This window comes from Rana temporaria, chromosome 13, assembly GCF_905171775.1.
Source record: "Rana temporaria chromosome 13, aRanTem1.1, whole genome shotgun sequence".
NCBI classification, from domain to species: domain Eukaryota; kingdom Metazoa; phylum Chordata; class Amphibia; order Anura; family Ranidae; genus Rana; species Rana temporaria.
In genome coordinates, this window is record NC_053501.1 from 8,869,940 (window position 1) to 8,889,329 (window position 19,390).

General features: G+C 45.6%; 1 protein-coding gene across 1 annotated transcript in view; it reads left to right on the forward strand.

The window, feature by feature from the left end:
* The window catches only part of KCNK13 (potassium two pore domain channel subfamily K member 13), a 92,242-nt gene that overhangs the window by 594 nt on the left and 72,258 nt on the right, over window positions 1-19,390 (forward strand). The window contains exon 1 of the mRNA XM_040332757.1: window positions 1-838. This exon is cut by the window's left edge and continues 594 nt beyond it. Coding sequence (XP_040188691.1) covers window positions 499-838 — 340 coding nt within the window. The 5' untranslated portion in view covers window positions 1-498. The remainder of the gene's footprint in view (window positions 839-19,390) is intronic.

Below are 19,390 nucleotides of genomic sequence, written 5' to 3' on the forward strand. Positions count from 1 at the left end.
TTATTGTTAGTATGAACTGTCTAGAGATGAAAGTCTTGGCTAGCCAATCTCCTCACCTGGTGGCCACCACATTGGCAGATGTTCCTCACCTTATAAAACTTGGTATGGTAGCCTGATTGCCCTCTGTGTCCTGGTGCATGGCGACAAATTCACCATGGAGCTGGGCTAAGCTTCTTTGCCAACAAGAACCTAGATCATGGTCTTATCTACCCAACAAAGGATCTTCTTCTACTGCTGGGGGCACATTGGGTCAGAACAGGCTGATGGCCATTTCCATAGCAGGTTGCAGACTCTACAGGCCTAAGGAAATTATCAGCTTTTTTTTTAAGGTTTTTGTAATGCTACCATTTATATCTGGGTAAAATGGCTTCCAGAAGTACCATCAACGTAGATCTACGTCTAAAACTGATCTGGGTCCCTCATGAGCCCACGTGGAGATGTAAGTAGCCTAGCACCTTGGGTTGGGTGTCCTGCTCCTGGCTGCCATAGGGGCAGAGGATGGCTTGTCGAGGTGGCTGCTGTTGCTGCATATTTGGTCACCTGAATGAAGACAATGGTCGATTTGTCTTGTTGGCCATTCTTATTATCGTTTACCTGCTTTGTGGCGCGGCGGTTTTCTCGGCCATTGAGCAGCCTAAGGAGCGAGAGGCCAAGGAGAGGTGGCAGTTGAAGTTTGACAACTTTACCCAGAAGTACAACCTCAGCAAAAGCGACTTGCGCAACTTTCTGCGGGACTACGAGGAGGCCAACGTGGCTGGCATTCGGGTGGATGCCATCAGACCCAGGTGGGACTTCACTGGGGCATTCTACTTTGTTGGCACCGTCGTCTCTACAATAGGTAAACCCTTATATTTGACCATTAGGCCTTCTACCTTTTTGCTAATTATTCTACTGTCATTTTAATTGTTTGGTATAATTAATAAGACAAGGCGCAAAGTGCACTTTGTGTCAGTCCATATAATACTCTTACCTGACTCTATTAACCACTTAACCCCCGGACCCATAGGTGTGCGCAGCCTATTGCATTAGGGTGTGCACCCCAAAGCCCAAACACACACTACCGATCACTCACGATGTTCATTCAGAAAGGGAAGGGGCCGGTAAATTACATATTTACTGACCCCTTCCCCACTCCTAAAAAATCCCAGCAGCAACAGCCGATAGGAGAGGAGGGAAGCTGGCAGCGCTGTGGGGGGAAAAATGGGAGCCAGGGCAGTAGGGGGAATCTGTGCTGCACAGAGTGATTAGGGTGTGCCTGGGCACACCTATGCCCAGACCATATTGCTGGTCAAAGACCAGGCCACTTTTTGTGATTCGGCACTGCGTCGCTTTAACTGACAATTGCGCGGTCGTGCGACGTGGGTCTCAAACAAAATTGGCGTCCTTTTTTTCCCACAAATAGAGCTTTCTTTTGGTGGTATTTGATCACCTCTGCGGTTTTTATTTTTTGCGCTATAAACAAAAATAGAGCAACAATGAATATTTTGAATGTTTTTTTACTATAATAAATATCCCCCAAAAATATATATAAAAAAAAGATTTTTTTCCTCAGTTTAGGCCGATACGTATTCTTCTACATATTTTTTGTAAAAAAAAAAAAATCGCAATAAGCGTTTATTGATTGGTTTGCGCAAAAGTTATAGCATTTAAAAAATAAGGGGTAGTTTTATGACATTTTTATTCATATATTTTGTTTTTACTAGTAATGGCGGCGATCAGCTTTTTTTTTTTTTTTTTTCTTCTTTTTTTTTTTTTTTTCGGTACTGCGACATTATGGCGGACACTTTTGACACATTTTTGGGACCATTGGCGTTTTTATAGCGATCAGTGCTATAAAAATGCATTGGATTACTATAAAAATGCCACTGGCAGGGAAGGGGTTAACACTAGGGAGCGGGGAAGGGGTTAAGTATGTTCCCTGGGTGTGTTCTTACTGTAGGGGGCGTGGCCTCACTAGGTGAAATGACTGATCACTGTTCATACATTGTATGAACAGAAGATCAGCATTTCTCCCCTGACAGGACCGGGAGTTATGTGTTTACACACATAGCTCCCGGTTCTCGCTCTGTAACGAGCAATCGCGGGTGCCCGCCGGCGATCGCGCCCACGGGGCACGCGAACAGGAGTCGGGGATGAGCGGGGGGCGCGTGCACGCGCCCCTACTGGCCACTTCGAGAGCCGATGTAAAGCTACTGGCTCTCGCGCAGGGGAGCCGAACTGCCACCGTATAACTGCGGCGGCTGGTCGGCATGTAGTTAATAAGACAAGGCGCAAAGTGCACTTACCCATGTCAGTCCATATAATACTCTTACCTGACTCTATTAAAGGGGTTGTAAAGCTTCGTAGTTTTTTCACCTTAATGCATCCTATGCAAAAAGACCTTGCACTCTCGGGGCCCCCCCAGCCCCCCGTTTTACTTACCTAATCCACAAAACTCCATAGGGGTCGTTCCCGCAATGGTTTCCCCCTTCTTAAGGCGGCTCGCCATTGGAGATTGATAGGGCTTGCGCTGCTGTCAATCACATCCAATGACGCGGCGCACCGGGGGTCGGGGCCGAGTGATACAGTCGGCGGCTATGCTATGCTATGCCGCCAGTGCTGTATATAGGAAGTGGCTGCAAAGAGACTGTAGGACAGTGATAGCGAACCTTGACACCCCAGATGTTTTGGAACTACATTTCCCATGATGCTCAACTACACTGCAGAGTGCATGAGCATCATGGGAAATGTAGTTCCAAAACATCTGGGGTGCCGAGGTTCGCCATCACTGCTGTAGGATATCAGCAGCACTGAGATGTAGCAAAATAAGAAAACAGGTTAAAAAAAAAGTATTTCACGAAACAATGCGGCAATTCTTAATGATACATTGATTGGCTGCCATGTGTCACTGCACATTAATCCTCTTTATTACCCTCCATATACTGCATATGTTTATGAACAATTTTATATGTAACATCTCCAAAATACGCCCCTCTCCCAACCAATGACACCACAGAGCTCGTAATTCACTACCTGGTCATCTCTCGCCTCAACAACTGCAACTCCCTCCCAGGGGCGGACTGAAAATTCATGGGGCCCCCGGGCAATAGGAGATTAGGCTCCCCCCGGCAATAGGAGGCACAGTATACATAAACACCGTATACACATACAGTATACACACACACACTGAAAAGGTACTGAAGAGGCGGGGCAGCTATAATCTTGGGATTTTTAGACCAAAAGGATGTCGGTAAGGGACATTTCAGGGACAGATGTAAAAAAACACAGATTTTTACATACTGTCCCTGGTTTTACTGAGGTTGGCAACCCTGATGGGGCCCCTCGGTGGCATGGGGCCCTCGGGCAGTGCCCGAGTTCCCGAATGGTCAGTCTGCCCCTGCTCCCTCTTCATTGGATTACCTTTACATACACTATCCCCCCTTCAGTCTATCATGAATGCTGCTGTCAGAATCATCCACCTTACCAACCACTCAGTGCCCTCCACCCCTCTCTGCCAATCCCTCCATTGGCTCCCGCTCACCCAACAAATTGAGTTCAAAATACTAACAACTTACAAAGCCTTCCACAACTCAGTTCCCAGCTACATCACCAACCTGGTCTCTAAATACCAACCAAATCGTCCTTTTCGTTCCTCCCAAGACCTCCTGCTCTCTCGCTCCCTCATCACCTCCTCCCATTCTCCTCTAGGACTGCTCCCAAGCCTCTCCCATCTACCCCTGACTGTCTCCAACAGGGCCGTTGGGGGGGCCCCCAAGCACCCCCCTTCCCCCGCACCCAAAGCCTACGTTAGCGCTACACCCATGTTCTTACTCCTCCCCCCCCCCCCTCCCTAGTCCCTATGTTTTTCTATTCTCACCTCCCCTTCTTTCCTGTAGGCTGCCGCTGTAGCGTGGCCGAGCTCCTCTTCCTCCTGTCAGTCTGGTGTTCTATCATTATGGGTCCCCAGTCCCCTAACAGATAGTGCCCGGGCCGGGTACCGCGTGGTACAGGAGATTCAGTTTCCTGTGTTCCTGGTCGGACTGAAAGGAAGTGAGCACTCAGTGTGCACTTCCTGTCAGTCCGGCCGGGAACAGGAAACTGAATCTCCTGTACCACGCGCGGTACCCTGCCAGACTGACAGGTCTCCAGGAGGAAGGAAGAGGAGCTCGGCCACGCTACAGCCTGGGAAGGGGAAGTTGGGGGCCCCAGGCCAGCTCAGGGCCCCAAGCAATTGTTTGTTTTGCCTGTCCTGTACTTTTCCACAGAGAATCCTATCCTGCCTCCACCTAACAACTGTAGTCTCATTTTCTCCATCAGCCCATCCCCCACAGTTATTACCTTTTGTATCACTTGACCCTTCCTCCTAGATTGTAAGTTCTAACGGGCACGGCCCTCTGATTCCTCCTGTATTGTGACTGTACTGTCTGCCCTCATGTTTAAAGTGACGTGCAAACGGTTGGCGCTATATAAATCCTGTATATTAATAATCATAATAATATGGCTTTCCAACCCAAGAATTGTTAGATGATAGTTACTGTATCTCCAGGAGCAGCCAATAAACGATCAGCTGAAATATAAAGGCTTGAGGAGTAGCCACAATCTGACACTTCCGATCGTGTCGGATAACATGTCCCTCAATGGGAACCATACCACTATAGAGCACAATAGTGCAGGATTGGTCAACCCCACTTGATGTAGAGGCCCTGATATCACCAAGAGACACATATAGTGAATGTAATGTTACAGAAATGGAAATGGAAATTGAAAGCGCCACACCCAGGGCCGCCATCAGGGGGGTACAGGCAGTACACCTGTAAGGGCCCCAGGTGGCAACCCCCCCTTTTTTTATTTTATTTTTTATTAAAGGGCCAAATATATTTTTTTTAGAGGTCCGGAGGTCTCCAGGGGCCCGGAGATCCCCAAGGCCCCAGATGACAATCCCCCCCTTTTTTTTAATATATTTTTTTATTTCATTTATTTTTTATTTATATAGATTATATATATATATATATATATATATATATATATATATATATATATATATATATATATATATATATAAATTAAAGGGCCCAGAGGGCCCCAGATGGCAACCCCCCTTTTTAAAAAAAAAATATATATATATATATATATTTTTTTTTATTTCTTTTTTTTCTTTTTATTAAAGGGCCCAGATGGCTACCCCCCCTTATTTTATATATAATTTTATTTACTTTTTTTTGTAAAGCCGCCCCCCCCACCTGCTTCTCAGTTCGCGTGGCAGCCCACCCTGCTTCTTAATTTCAGGCAGCAGCACCCCCCCCCCCTGGTTCTCTGCTCCGGGGGGGGAGGGCCATGCCTGAAGCTGTGTAAGGGGCCCCATAATTCCCTGGCCACACCACTGCTGCGAGGCCTAAATACAACTTCAAATACAAGTCAGGGGGACAATCCAAAAAGTATCCAGCATGTTTCATTAGTCATAAAATGCCCCCTTCATCATCCTCCCTTGCTGAGTACCCCCTAGCAAGCCCCTTCCTAGGGGTGCACTTGTACGGGCTTGATCCCGAGCCACACTGTGTACATCTATTGACGCATACAGTGCGGCTCGAGCCCCGCCCCACACTCACTCATCACTAGATGTGATTGGCACACAGCAGGAGCCTCTCACTGAGTCCAGTGGCGATGGAGATGCTCTTGGGCACAGCGCCAGATCAAGATTTTAGTAGGAGGGGGAGCTGCACCTAAAAGGTTTTTACCTTAATGCAGAGACTGGAACCTTTTAGCCTTTACAACCACTTTAATGTTATTTCTCCCATTGTGATTACAAGCACAGGCAGTGACAGCAGCTGGTTTGACAGTTCTTTTTGGGCCCCTGAAACGCATTGGATACTCTTTTGAGTGCCCCCCCCCTGACTTTTATTGAAAGAAAGTCATACCTTGACCACTTAGCAGTGGCGTGGTTCTTCAGTTTCTATTTCTGTTGCATTACGCTATAAACCAAGGCGATCAAGGAGATCATCCGGTGTGTAGAAGGTGCCAGCTCGGGAACCAGATCACCTACAGTGCCTTGAAAACGTATTCATACCCCTTGACATTTTCCACATTTTGTCATGTTACAACCAAAAACGTAAATGTATTTTATTGGGATTTTATGTAATAGACCAACACAAAGTGACACATAATTGTGAAGTGGAAGGAAAATGATAAATGGTTTTCAACTTTTTTTTTTTTACAAATAAATATGTGGGGGGTACATTTGTATGGCGCCCCCCGGAGTCAATACTTTGTAGAACGGCCTTTCTCTGCAATTACAGCTGCAAGTCTTTTTGGGGATGTCTCTACCAGCTTTACAACAATATTTGGCGCGCCAAGGCAGTCCCAGGTGTAGGCGGCGATAGTGGTGAGGGTAAATTGGCCCTTTGACCATACTCAATAGTTACAGGGTTTGACAAATTTGCTTGGAATCTAGGAGCCAGCTAAAAAAGTTAGGAGCCAGAAAACGCACCCTGTCCCGATGAGCTTGCGCGCAGAAGCGAACACATACGTGAGCAGCGCCCGCATATGTAAACGGTGTTCAATGTGAGGTATCGCCGCGATTGGTAGAGCCCCCCTCTGTAACTCAAAACATGCAACCTGTAGATTTTTTTAAACGTCGCCTATGAAGATTTTAAAGGGTAAAAGTTTGTCGGCATTCCACGAGCGGACGCAATTTTGAAGCGTGACATGTTGGGTATGAATTTACTTGGCGTAACATTATCTTTCATAATATAAAAAAAAAATAGGGATAACTTTACTGTTGTCTTATTTTTTAATTAAAAAAAGTGTAATTTTTTCCCAAAAAAGTGCGCTTGTAAGACCGGTGCGCAAATACGGCGTGACAGAAAGTATTGCAACGATCGCCATTTTATTCTCTAGGGTGTTAGGATAACAAATATATATAATGTTTGGGGGTTCTAATTAGAGGGAAGAATATGGCATTGAAAAATAGTGAAAAATGACATTAGAATTGCTGTTTAACTTGTAATGCTTAACTTGTAATACCAACGGCTCACCACCAGATTGCGCCAGCTCACAAAAAAATAAAATAAAAATTTTTTTTTTTTTGTTTTTTGCCCACCTTTCAAGCCAAGTCGCCAGGACACTATTTCTAGTCGCCATGGCGACCTGGCGACCGGGATTTGTCGAGCCCTGCAATATTAGATGTATTGTATCAATGATGGGTAGGAAAAGTGGTAAGGGGACGGTATTTAACGGTTAAAACATTAGAAATTAATAATTAAAAAATCATGTAGACCATGACAAAGGAGTTTAAAAGTTTTGTATATAGTCCAAGGTGAAAAGTCCATGTATCCTGGGTAAAACCCTCAAGGATAGTGACATTCTGGGGATCCACACTGGAAAGGCATCTAGCTGAAGAGCAAAAGTTACTCTGGTAATAGGAACATAAAAGACAAAAAGTACTACTACACTCAGATTGGCACTGCTTTTCGTCTTGTATGTCTCTACCAGCTTTGCACATCTAGAGAGGGAAATGTTTGCCCATTCTTCTTTGCAAAATACCTCAAGCTCTGTCAGATTGGATGGAGAGCGTCTGTGAACAGCAATTTTCAACTCTGACCAGCTTCCCTGTCCCTGCTGAAGAAAAACATCCCCAACAACACGATGCTGCCACCACCATGTTTCACGGTGGGGATGGTGTGTTCAGGGTGATGTGCAGTGTTAGTTTTCTGCCACACATAGCGTTTTGCTTTTAGGTTAAAACGTTTATTTTGTTCTCATGTGACCAGAGCACCTTCTTCCACATGTTTGCTGTGTCCCCCACATGGCTTCTCACAAACTGCAAACAGGACTTCTTATGTCTTTCTCTCACCAATGTCTTTCTTCTCGTCACTCTTCCATAAAGGGCAGATTTGTGGAGAGACGACTAATAGTTGTCCTGTGGACAGATTCTCCCCCCTGAGCTGTGGATCTCTGCAGCTCCTCCAGAGTTACCATGGGCCTCTTGGCTGCTTCTCTGATGAATGCTCTCCTTACACCGGCACGGTCAGTTTAGGTGGACGCCCCTGTCTTGGTAGGTTTGCAGTTGTGCCATACTCTTTCCATTTTTGGATGATGGATTGAACAGAGCTCCCTGAGATGTTCAAAGCTTGGGATAATTTTTTTATATCCTAACCCTGCTTTATATTTCTCCACAACTATCCCTGACCTGTCTGGTGTGTTCCTTGGCCTTCATGATGCTGTTGTTAACTAAGGTTCTCTAACAAACCTCTGAGGGCTTCAAAGCACAGCTATATTTATACTGAGATTAAATTACACACAGGTGGGCTCTTTACTAATCAGGTGACTTGTGAAGGCAATTGGTTCCACTAGATATTAGTTAGGGGTATCAGAGTAAAGGGGGCTGAATACAAATGCCCCCCCACACTTTTCACATTTTTATTTGTAAAGAAAATTCAAAACCATTTATCGTTTTACCTTCCATTTCACGATTATGTGCCACTTTGTGTTGGTCTATCACATAAAAACCTAATAAAATACATTAGCATTTTTTGTTGTAACATAACAAAATGTGGAAAAGTGGTATGAATACTATTTCAAGGCACTGTACATCAACATCAATCCTTTAAGACAGCAAAACCGATAAGGCCCAATGCTATTTTTCCTCTTTCCTCAACTTCTTCCTCAACGGCGTTCTGATTGGACGAAACGCATAGGGTGGAGCCTGGTTACGATACTTCACGTCGCGGCACGCGCCGACCGCGACCACCTTGTAGCTTGGAAACCATCAGTTTTTTTGTTTTCATGATTCTAAATGTGAGTATTCTGGATTTATCTACAATACAGCCTTTAAATTTTTTGATGTACTGCACCATAAGGAGTTGTCTGTTCTCATTTTGATACATGTGACCTGTGGAGATACTATCTCAGAGGGGTTAACAGGATCCATTTGTGAGTCATCATTGATGAGTGGAGACAAGCCAGAGGAGTATTGGAATGCTTGTATGACCACCTATAATCTAGTGGTCCATACCGTGTGGTAAGAGGCCCGGTGTGTCGGTGGAGGACTCTCAGATCACCTGTAGTCTATACACCTTGGTAGGGGTGCAACGGATCAAAAAATTCACGGTTCGGATCTTTCCTCTGATCAGGAGTCACGGATCGGATCATTTTTCGGATCGGCAAATAAAAAAAAAATTCTCCCCCACTGTAATATACACATCTCTCCCCCCCCCCACTGTAATATACACATCTCCCCCCCACTGTCCACCTCCCCCCCACCAACTATAGTACCCCCTCGGTGCAAACACCCCCCCTCCTCTCGGGGCAAGAGACCCCCCTTGGGCAGTACAGACACTCCCAGCGTGTGCTTCTTCCCCACGAGAAAGGGCTCCTCCTCTGTGGGTGTAAACCGAGGAGGGCCGCCGCCAGGTGTACCAAGATGGCCGCGGCTCCAGAGCTAGGCCGAAGCCGCGGCCTTTACTAATGTTATTCCTGCGGCTCCGGAGCTAGGCCGAAGCCGCGGCCTTTCCTAGCGTTATGGCCGCGGCTCCGGAAGTAGGCCGAAGCTGCGGCCATAACGTTAGGAAAAGGCCGCGGCTTCGGCCTAGCTCCGGAGCCGCGGACATAACATTAGGAAAGGCCGCGTCTTCGGCCTAGCTCCGGAGCCGCGGCAATCCGCGGATCACAGTGTGTTCCGATCCGAAGGGGGGTGACCCGTTCGGATCACGGATCAACTGTGATCCGTTGCACCCCTACACCTTGGGTGTCCCCTTGGATCCATGGACTTTCATACCTCGTACACGCGACCAGTTTTCCAATCGGAAAAACTGGCATGACAGCTTTTGGCCGGAAAAAATTGTCCGTGTGTATGCTCCATGGGCAGGAAAGCCGCCGGGAATCGCGGCAGGAAAAATAAGAACACGTTCTCTTTTTTCCTGCCGCGATTCCCGTCTGTCTTTTTTCCCGGCAGTTTCCCTGCAGGAAACACTGCGGTGGAGCATACACACGCCCGGGACTCCCGGCCAAAGCTCTCACCGCAGTTTTCCCGACGGGGAAAGTGACCGAGCAGGTTCTCGGTTTTCCCCCCCGGGGATTCCTGGCAGGACTTTTTTCCACCGATCGTGTGTTGGAATCCCGATCGGCATCATTTCTATTTATCTGCCGTTTTTTTATACTGGTGTTTGTGAACACTTATGACTTTCAGCGCTGAATACGTTCCCTTTTTTTATATTGTTACCAGTAATAAAGATGAGACCCCTGACACAATTCTCAGCGCAAAACCCATTTCTGCCGTTTGACCCAAATCATGAAAGCATGCAGAGAGCTTAGAAACAAACTGCTCGCTTCCTTCTGTGTCCAGCCATAGAGACTGGGTGGAGCCTGTGCGGCTCTTAACAACATGACATCATACATGTGAACACATTTCATTGGCTTAGTCCATATATAGTTCTTTATTACACGCCCCTTTTACGTCTGTTCCTGGCATCGTGGTACATGTTTCAAAGTCTTTGGGGGCCATCTTTGTTTCTTCGGTGGAGAGGGCTTTGGAGTGAAGAGGGAGGAGGGATGACAGCTGTTTAGGAGGGGTTTGAAGACATCTGTTTTCACTCTTAAATCCTGGCTGAGATTTTAACCCTATAATGTCTTTTAACCACTTCCAGACCGCCGCATGTAAATGTACGTCGGCAGAATGGCACGTACAGGCACATTAGCGTACCTGTACGTCCCTGCCTAGACGTGGGTCGGGGGTCCGATCGGGACCCCCCCCCCCGCTACATGCGGCGGTCGGATTCCCGCGTGGAGCGATCTGGGACGACGGCGCGGCTATTCGTTTATAGCCGCCCCATCGCGATCGCTCCCTGGAGCTGAAGAACGGGGAGAGCCGTATGTAAACACGGCTTCCCCGTGCTTCACTGTGGCGGCTGCATCGATTGAGTGATCCCTTTTATTGGGAGACTCGATCGATGACATCAGACCTACAGCCACACCCCCCTACAGTTGTAAACACACACTAGGTGAACCCTAACTCCTACAGCGCCCCCTTGTGGTTAACTCCCAAACTGCAACTGTCATTTTCACAATAAACAATGCAATTTAAATGCATTTTTTGCTGTGAAAATGACAATGGTCCCAAAAATGTGTCAAAATTGTCCGAAGTGTCCGCCATAATGTCGCAGTCACGAAAAAAATCACTGATCTACGCCATTAGTAGTAAAAAAATAAAAATAAATAAAACTATCCCTTATTTGGTAAACGCTATAAATTTTGCGCAAACCAACCGATAAACGCTTATTGCGATTTTTTTTTTTTTTTTTTTATTTTTTACCAAAAATAGGTAGAAGAATACGTATCAGCCTAAACTGAGGGAAAAAAAATGTTGTATATGTTTTTGGGGGATATTTATTATAGCAAAAAGTAAAAAATATTGCATTTTTTTTCAAAATTTACGCTCTATTTTTGTTTATAGCGCAAAAAATAAAAACCGCAGAGGTGATCAAATACCACCAAAAGAAAGCTCTATTTGTGGGGGAAAAAAGGACGCCAATTTTGTTTGGGAGCCACGTCGCACGACCGCGCAATTGTCTGTTAAAGCGACGCAGTGCCGAATTGTAAAAACCCCTTGGGTCATTTAGCAGCATATTGGTCCGGGGCTTAAGTGGTTAAGGAAACTAACAGCATTGTAACATATTTTCACACATACATATGCAACATTTGAGTAGCTCAGGAGGAAAGTAATCATAACACAAAAATATTCATTTTAGTACTTCCATCACACCAGTAATTTATGCTAGCCGCTTTTTTAGAGTAATTTCTCTTTTTTATATATAACTTCTTGACACTGCTAAGCTTTGTAAACTTGAGGGTCTTCAAAGCTTTGGAATGGAGTACTTTGTTAACAGGCTGCATAATATTCATCGATTTCCAGGCTTCTTTGAACTTGTAGGCCATTGTTTCAGGCTTGGGGATTTCTTCTCTAAGTACTTGCACGCTCTATGGATCGATCTGTGTCTGGGTTCTATAAACAGGGATCGGCAAGACGATCAATACTTTATCTAAACCTGTAGATAAGGGATTTAGAGTGCCAGCGAATTCGAACATCTTAGCTGCACAAGTAGTCTTGCACATCGTGTTCTTTTTTTCACTCGAAAGGTTCATTTCAGAAGCGGATTGTGCGTTATCTTTGACGTGTCTACGGCAATGACGAATGCGTATTCTGTCTCAGGGGCAATTTATTAGCGAATGGTCGGCATCTGATAAACCAATGCTGATTAATATCTCCGCATGGTGCATCATATGTTCTCGGCCATGTGATACAAAGTGTTCCGTGCCAGGTCTGTGAGGAGCCTGAGACCTTTCAATCTGGGGGGATTGTGGGCTAAGCTGTAGGTTGTTGGGTTCACGGTGCTTTTGGCAGTCTGAAAGCGACTTACGGGTGTCCCCATCTGAGCGTTCTCTGCACAGTACAAAAGCTCTTCGAGGGGACACAGAGGGAACATTTCAGCAAATCTTGGCAAGTTACTAAGAACCAACTCCTACAGAATGAGATCATATTATGAGAAGCACAACGCGCCACTTGTGCTCTCTTCAGGCATTGATTAATATGGTAATTTTATTTTGTTCAAGTAGATGTAAGCCCTAAATAAATGACATTTAATTTGTTTTATGTACAATAAAATAATGATCATATTTAACCACTTAACAACCACCCTATTGCAGATATACTTCTACAGGGCGGCTGTTCTGTACCACGTGTGTATATATATGTGTGTGTTATATATCAGTTCCACCACCTCTGGCTCAGACTCTTTGGTGCCTTCTCACCACAATCACTTGTAAACACAGAAGTCTGGTTTCTGTGTTTAGAAGTGACAGCTCTGCACTCTGTGTGAAACCCCCCTGAACTCTGCGCTCTGTATGTAATGCAATCCTGGAATTTAATGCCCCTTTAAGACCCTCCTACTGTTTTCGTGAAATTTGACTGAACACACCCACTATTTGATGTGATTTGGAGGGTGTGTGTAGGGGAGGGGTTTTGTGGGGCCGTGGTTAAAGCGGTTCTCCACCCTAATTACAACATTGCCTCTATTACATTTTCTCGATCAAAAACGCTAAAAACCGATGTTTTCATTTTCTAAATCTGTACAGTACCTGTAATATTGATGAGGCTTCCGGTCTGTAACGTTGCGGGAATAATACGGGCATCCCGACACTTCCCGTTTGAAGCAGTGTACTCTGGGAGCTTCTCTGCATAGCTCCCTGTCTTCACTTTGCAGCCGTGATATCAAATATCGCGGGATTTCTTATGCAAGCTACAGATTATTATGCTGGGACATCAGCATCCACACGAACCAGGAAGTGCCTGCTTGTGGGCTTATACGGGGAATATAACTACATATTTCGCACCGAATGGCAGCGGAGCGGGCGCGAAAAAAAAAAAAACGTGAGTTTAAAGAATAACTGGCATTAGCAATTTAAATAGCCCTTTAAAAAAAAAAAGTTTTTGCGTGGGAGAACCGCTTTAAGTTCCAGCACCTATTGTTTGAGAAAAAAAGCCCTGTATAAATAAATATAAAAAAAAAATGATTATATATATATATATATATATATATATATATATATATATATATATATATATATATATATATATATATATATATATATATATATATATATATATATATATATATATATATATATATATATATATATATATACACACACACACACACACACACACACACACACACACACACACACACACACACACACTTTTTTTTTGGAACTGGAACTCAACCACGACCCCCCCCCCCCCAAAAAAAAACCCTCCCCTACACACACCCTCCGAATTGCATCAAATATTGGGTGTGGTCAGTCAAATTTCATGATCAGTTGGAGGGTCTTAAATGGGCATTAAATACCATGATTTCATTACATTCAGAGTTCAGGGAGGTTACACACAGATTGCAGAGCTGTCACTTGTAAACACAGAAACTGGACTTCTGTGTTTACAAGTGATTGTGGTCAGCAGGCCCCCCCAAGAGGTCTGAGCCAGAGGTTCCCCCTGAAAAAAGCTCTCTCTCTCTCTCTCTATATATATATATATATATATATATATATATATATATATATATATATATATATATATATATATATTATACACGTGATCCCGGACCAGTGTTGCCAACCTATTTTTACTGGCAGCCAGTAAAAAATGGGCACTTTTCTGCTGCCAGTAAATGCCAGTAAGAGGAAAAGGTTGCCAGTAAAAAATATGGCTGAGACGCTCGGCTCGGAACTGCGCATATGCAGCTCGGGTCTGGAGCCAGCTGAGACCATCTAAGTGCCTGCTACAGCGTGTTTGGGCCGGTGCTGGTGGGGGGGACGGGTCTGGTGGAGGCGGTGTCTGATCGTGTCATGTGATGTCATGGTGCAAGGGAGCCAAGCCGAGCGGCCAGAGCCACGTGTGTGGGTCTGCAAAATGGGAGTAAGGCAAGCCAGGAGTGGGACTGTCAGTGCTGTTTGAACTGGAGGGGACTGAAGGCACCACCTGGCATGGAGAGAGACTGTCACTGTGACTCAGGAGGGGACGTGTCATCTGTGCTGCTGCACAGTGCTGTCAGTATCACTGTGAGAGTCAATTTCATGAGTGCATCGCCCATTCTAATGTATTGACCTCCTGAGTCCTGTCCCTTAGCTACTTACTATATCAGGAAAAAAAACATATATATGCTTTTTGCCTTAATATCTACCTTAAATCACATTGCTAATTGCATATTGTACTTGTTTGTAGCCTAAATACTGGAATTTGCACTTAAAACTGCAGTTTTTTTACTTTTGGACCTGCCAGTAAAAACTTAGCTGTGCCAGTAAATTTATGGGTGTTGTGTCAGTAAATTTCAATCTGGTAGGTTGGCAACACTGTCCCGGACTTCCACCTAGGGGGCGTGTGTGCCGCTACTATTGTGATTAGTCACAGCAGAACCTGATCAGGGGGTCCTGGCCAATGGATGTTCGCCGCCACCTGCCTATCGTCTGAAAAAGAGGCTGGGCGCGGAGATCTATGTAAACAAGGCAGACCTCCACCCTGACAGAGGGGGAGTGGTGGATTTTCTTTCCCTGCTAATCAGGGAATTAAACCCATCACATCCCTTGCTAAATGTCATGGACATGCAATAATGTCTGGCAGCTTACCTTCTCCTCCATGTGTCCATTAGAGGCCTGACTCTCTTTCTGGCTGCTTTTTATCAGCTCTCCTCCCTGTATGGCTCCACCCCAGGCCATCCCAGAAAGTCTATATTTACTAGTGCACTGCAGGTCTGCTTTGCTGTTCAACTTTGTTAGCTTGTGTTCCTGTCTGCAGTGTGCTACATTTACCTTTCTGTGTACCGATTTTGACTCGTCTCTGACTACTCCTGTTTGCCTGTGACCCTGACCTTTGGCCTGTCCCTTGGTTACACTCGTCTACCTGTTGCCCCGACCTCGGCTTACCCATCACTATCCCTTGTGTCCTCAGTGGCTGCTTCTCCTCTCTCCCTACGGAGCGTGACCTGGGGGACTCCGGGGGCCACGACCTGGGTTCAGTTGCAGCGAAGGCCATCCTCACCACCAGAGGTTTTGGTGAACACCTGCTGGACATTAGAACCCGCGCCCTGGGGAATCTTGGGCTCACGTTTCCTGTCCATCCGCAGCAGTCTGCTATCGGGTTCACTACCTTGTGGTGCACCCCTGTTTCCAACGGGTGCACTTGTCACCTGTCCACAGGTGACCTGACACTAAAAAGCACCTCACACAGCACACACAAAAACACTGGCTAGGCACACATTTGTTATCTGCTTTAGCCTTTCAATGCTACTTACTGTTATGGCCAGCTATAGATGGGGGCAGTGGACATGTTATGCTTCACCTGTGGTGTTTATATTGGTCCATCAGTGCACCAACACCTTTGCAGCCATTGTGCTACATGCTGGGTGCTTGGTGTGCTCTTGTACCTTTAAAGGAGGGGTGGCTTCCCTTCAGTTCACCTGCCCCTGTCTATCCATTAAAATGCATGTGCCTCCACTGTGGGGACGCTCATTGTTTTGTGTTAGGACCACAGATATTGCAGGGTGCCTTGGCGCGGCTCTGTGGCTCACGCATGCGTTTGCAAATGCGTGCGGACCGAACCCCTGTTTTTAACACATACTGTAGACAGGTTAATTGGTTTTTCTGCAAGCTGGTCGGTAAGTAGGCTTGGTTTTTCCCTGGGCATTCCCCAGGTTTTTGTTATCTGTTATAGGCACACATTTAACCCTTTGATTGCCCTAGATGTTTAAAAACTCCACTTTTTTTTGTTGAGAAAAAAAACATTCCCCTTTGGGTGAACTATGTACACTGCAAGGATTATAACAAACTTTGTTACAAATTCCTACCTTTTTGTTATTCTGAAGAAATCCCTGTGTGGTTCTCTATGCCCCTGTTCTGAGTAAGTCTAATGGGAGTGGTTTTATAATTATCTGTCAGGTGTGGCAGCTGCAGAGCACTAATGAGGAAAGCTGCTGGGCCTGCATCCCTTTAGATGTGTTCCTATTAGGAGTATCTCACCAAAAATTACATTTTTTTGTTGCAGGGGATGCCTGAAATCTGACTTGTATCTTAGGCAGACTTCTGGGAAATTTTGTGAGCCAATCACACAAGCAGGAAATTATGTTTCTGGGGAGGGGTCAGTACACATTCTGTGTACAGAACAACTCCAGGTAGCCATACTGCATTCTCAGAAAATTACATTGGCTGAAGATTGAAAAGGAAAGATCATTTTTAATAACATTCAATTACAATGTGACTTGTATCACAATTGTACACGCTATATTATTTTTTCTTAAAGGGGTGTTCCAGACTTTTTTTAAGTTTATTAAAAGTCAGCAGCTACAAAAAGTGTAGCTGCTGGCTTTTAATAAACAGACACTTACCTGCTCCACGGCTCCAGCGACGCGCCGGCCGGGGCTTCCGCTTCTCGCCCCCCCCCCCCCCCCATCTTCATTCCTAGTGTGGGCACCCGGCAGTGACAGCTTTTCGGCTTCACGGCCGGGCACCCACTGCGCATGCGCGAGCGGCGCCGTCCGATCGGACAGGCGCTCGCCTACAGGGAGGGGCTGCAATAAGGCGATTAAGCTAATCGCCTTACCAGCCCCTCGGCGGAAGGAGGAAATGGGACAGGAAGTCCCCTTCTCCTGAAGCCCCCACTCCCCCCCCCCCCCCCCAAAACAAATTACATGCCAAATGTGGCATGTAAGGAGGGCGAGGAGTGGGTTAAGCGGAAGTTCCATTTTTAGGTGGAACTCAGCTTTAAAGTGGAGGTTCCACTTGAAAAAAAATATTCCACCAAAAATCTAAAAAAAATGAAAAAATTTTACTCACCCTAAATAGCTGTTGCTATGCGGAAGTGCGAATCTGCCTCTTCATCGTCCGCGGTGGGATGCTCTTCCTCCTCCTACACTGGGTGTCTTCTTGTGAATGGGGCGCGCTGCATTCTGGGAACTGTGTGTGTCCCAGAAAGCAGCCGACCCATTCACAAAGCACCGCACTGCTCGCACATGCGCAGTAGAAAACGGGCAGTGAAGCCGTACCGCTTCACTGCCTGTTTCCCTTACTGTGGATGGCGGCGCTTGGAGCTGCTAGGATCGAGGATCGCCTCGGCGGGGGCAGACATCGCTGGCGGCTAGGACAGGTAAGTGTCCTTATTAAAAGTCAGCAGCTACAGTGTTAGTAGCTGCTGACTTTGAATTTTTTTTTTGTAATGGAACATCCGCTTTAATTTGCTACTTATCTTCCCCACGAAAGTGGAGTTACCCTTTAACCCCTCTTCCCAGCCAGTGTCCATTAGTACAGTGGACAGTTCATATTTTTTTTTTAGCACTGATCACTGTATTAGTGTCACTGGTTTCCCGCAAAGTGTCAAGAGTGTCAGTTAGGTGTCCGATTGTCCGACGCAATATCGCAGTCCCGCTATAATTTGCTGATCGCCGCCATTACTAGTTTATAATAAAAAAACAGTATATATTGCATAGTTTGTGGACGCTATAAACTTTTGCGCAACCAATCAATATATGTTTGCTGGGATTTTTTTCTGCTAGAAATATGAAGCAGAATACATTTTGGCCTAAATTTATAAAGAAATATATATATCAGGGATAAGCAATTAGCGGACCTCCAGCTGTTGCAAAACTACAAGTTCCATCATGCCTCTGCCTCTGGGTGTCATGCTTGTGCTGTCAGTCTTGCTTGTAGTTGGGACTTGTAGTTCTGCAACAGCTGGAGGTCCGCTAATTGCATATCCCTGAGATATATATATATATAATTTTTTATTTTATTGATATGTTTTATAGCAGAACGTAAAAAATATTGCTTTTATTTTTTTGTTTTTTTTATAGGGGCAAACAATGAAAAAAACGCAGAGGTGATTAAATAGCACCAAAAGAAAGCTCTATTTGTGCAGAAAAAATATATGTAAATTTTATATGGGTTGCATGAATGCGCTATTGTCAGTTAAAGTAACCCGTGACAGATCACAAAAAATGCCCTGGTCATGAAGGGGGGTAATCTGAAGGGAGGTCAAGTGGTCAAAGTTATTTTTTTTCCCTCATTGTTTTCCACCCTTTGTTGCATCTCGTGCTGATGATCTCCTGCAACCTCTTTTCAGCCACTTGCTGTCTACATGCATACTTGCCACTGTCCCGTTTTTTAAAGGGACAGTCCCCGTTATTTGGGACCTAGTCCCAGCTAATTTAGCCTGGCCGGGACTTGTCCCGGCTATTGGGGAAGGCAGGTGCGGCTTCTGGGTCTCGGCAGGGACCTGAGCCTGCGCTGTGTGTTTGGGATGCAAAGCTCCTTTCTGTCCCCTCCCTCCCCTCCTTCCAGTCTCGTGCTGTGCGGGGTTTCTTGTTATCTCTGACTCAGCCTCCCCCTCCAATCAGCAGCGCGGTGTGCTGTGAGACCTCGGAGGCGGAGCTCACTGTAGCTCCTGTCGGCTGGCCAGAGGAAGGGAGGAGGTGAGTGAGCTGAACTTTCTGTGGGAAGTTTCCTAGGGTGGATAGAAGTAGTACAAACTTTCAAGGAGATTTTTTCTTAGGAGAAGAATCGGGGGAGATAGTGAGTTTGAGTGTGGGGGAGGGGAGGGAGGGATGAGGTCTGCAGCCCAAACACATTTTGGCAGATCACTTCTAAGCATTAACAGTCTGTGCAAACATCATCCAATCCAATTGCTCAGACTAGATAATGTGGGTCATTTATAGCCATTCATGTAACCTGTGTATATAAGTGGTGAGTTCACACCTCTGATTGCACAGACTCAGAACCTGTATACATGTACAATCAGAGGTGTGAACTCACCACTTACACACACAGGTTACATGAATGGCTATAAATGACCCCACATTATCTAGTCTGAGCAATTGGA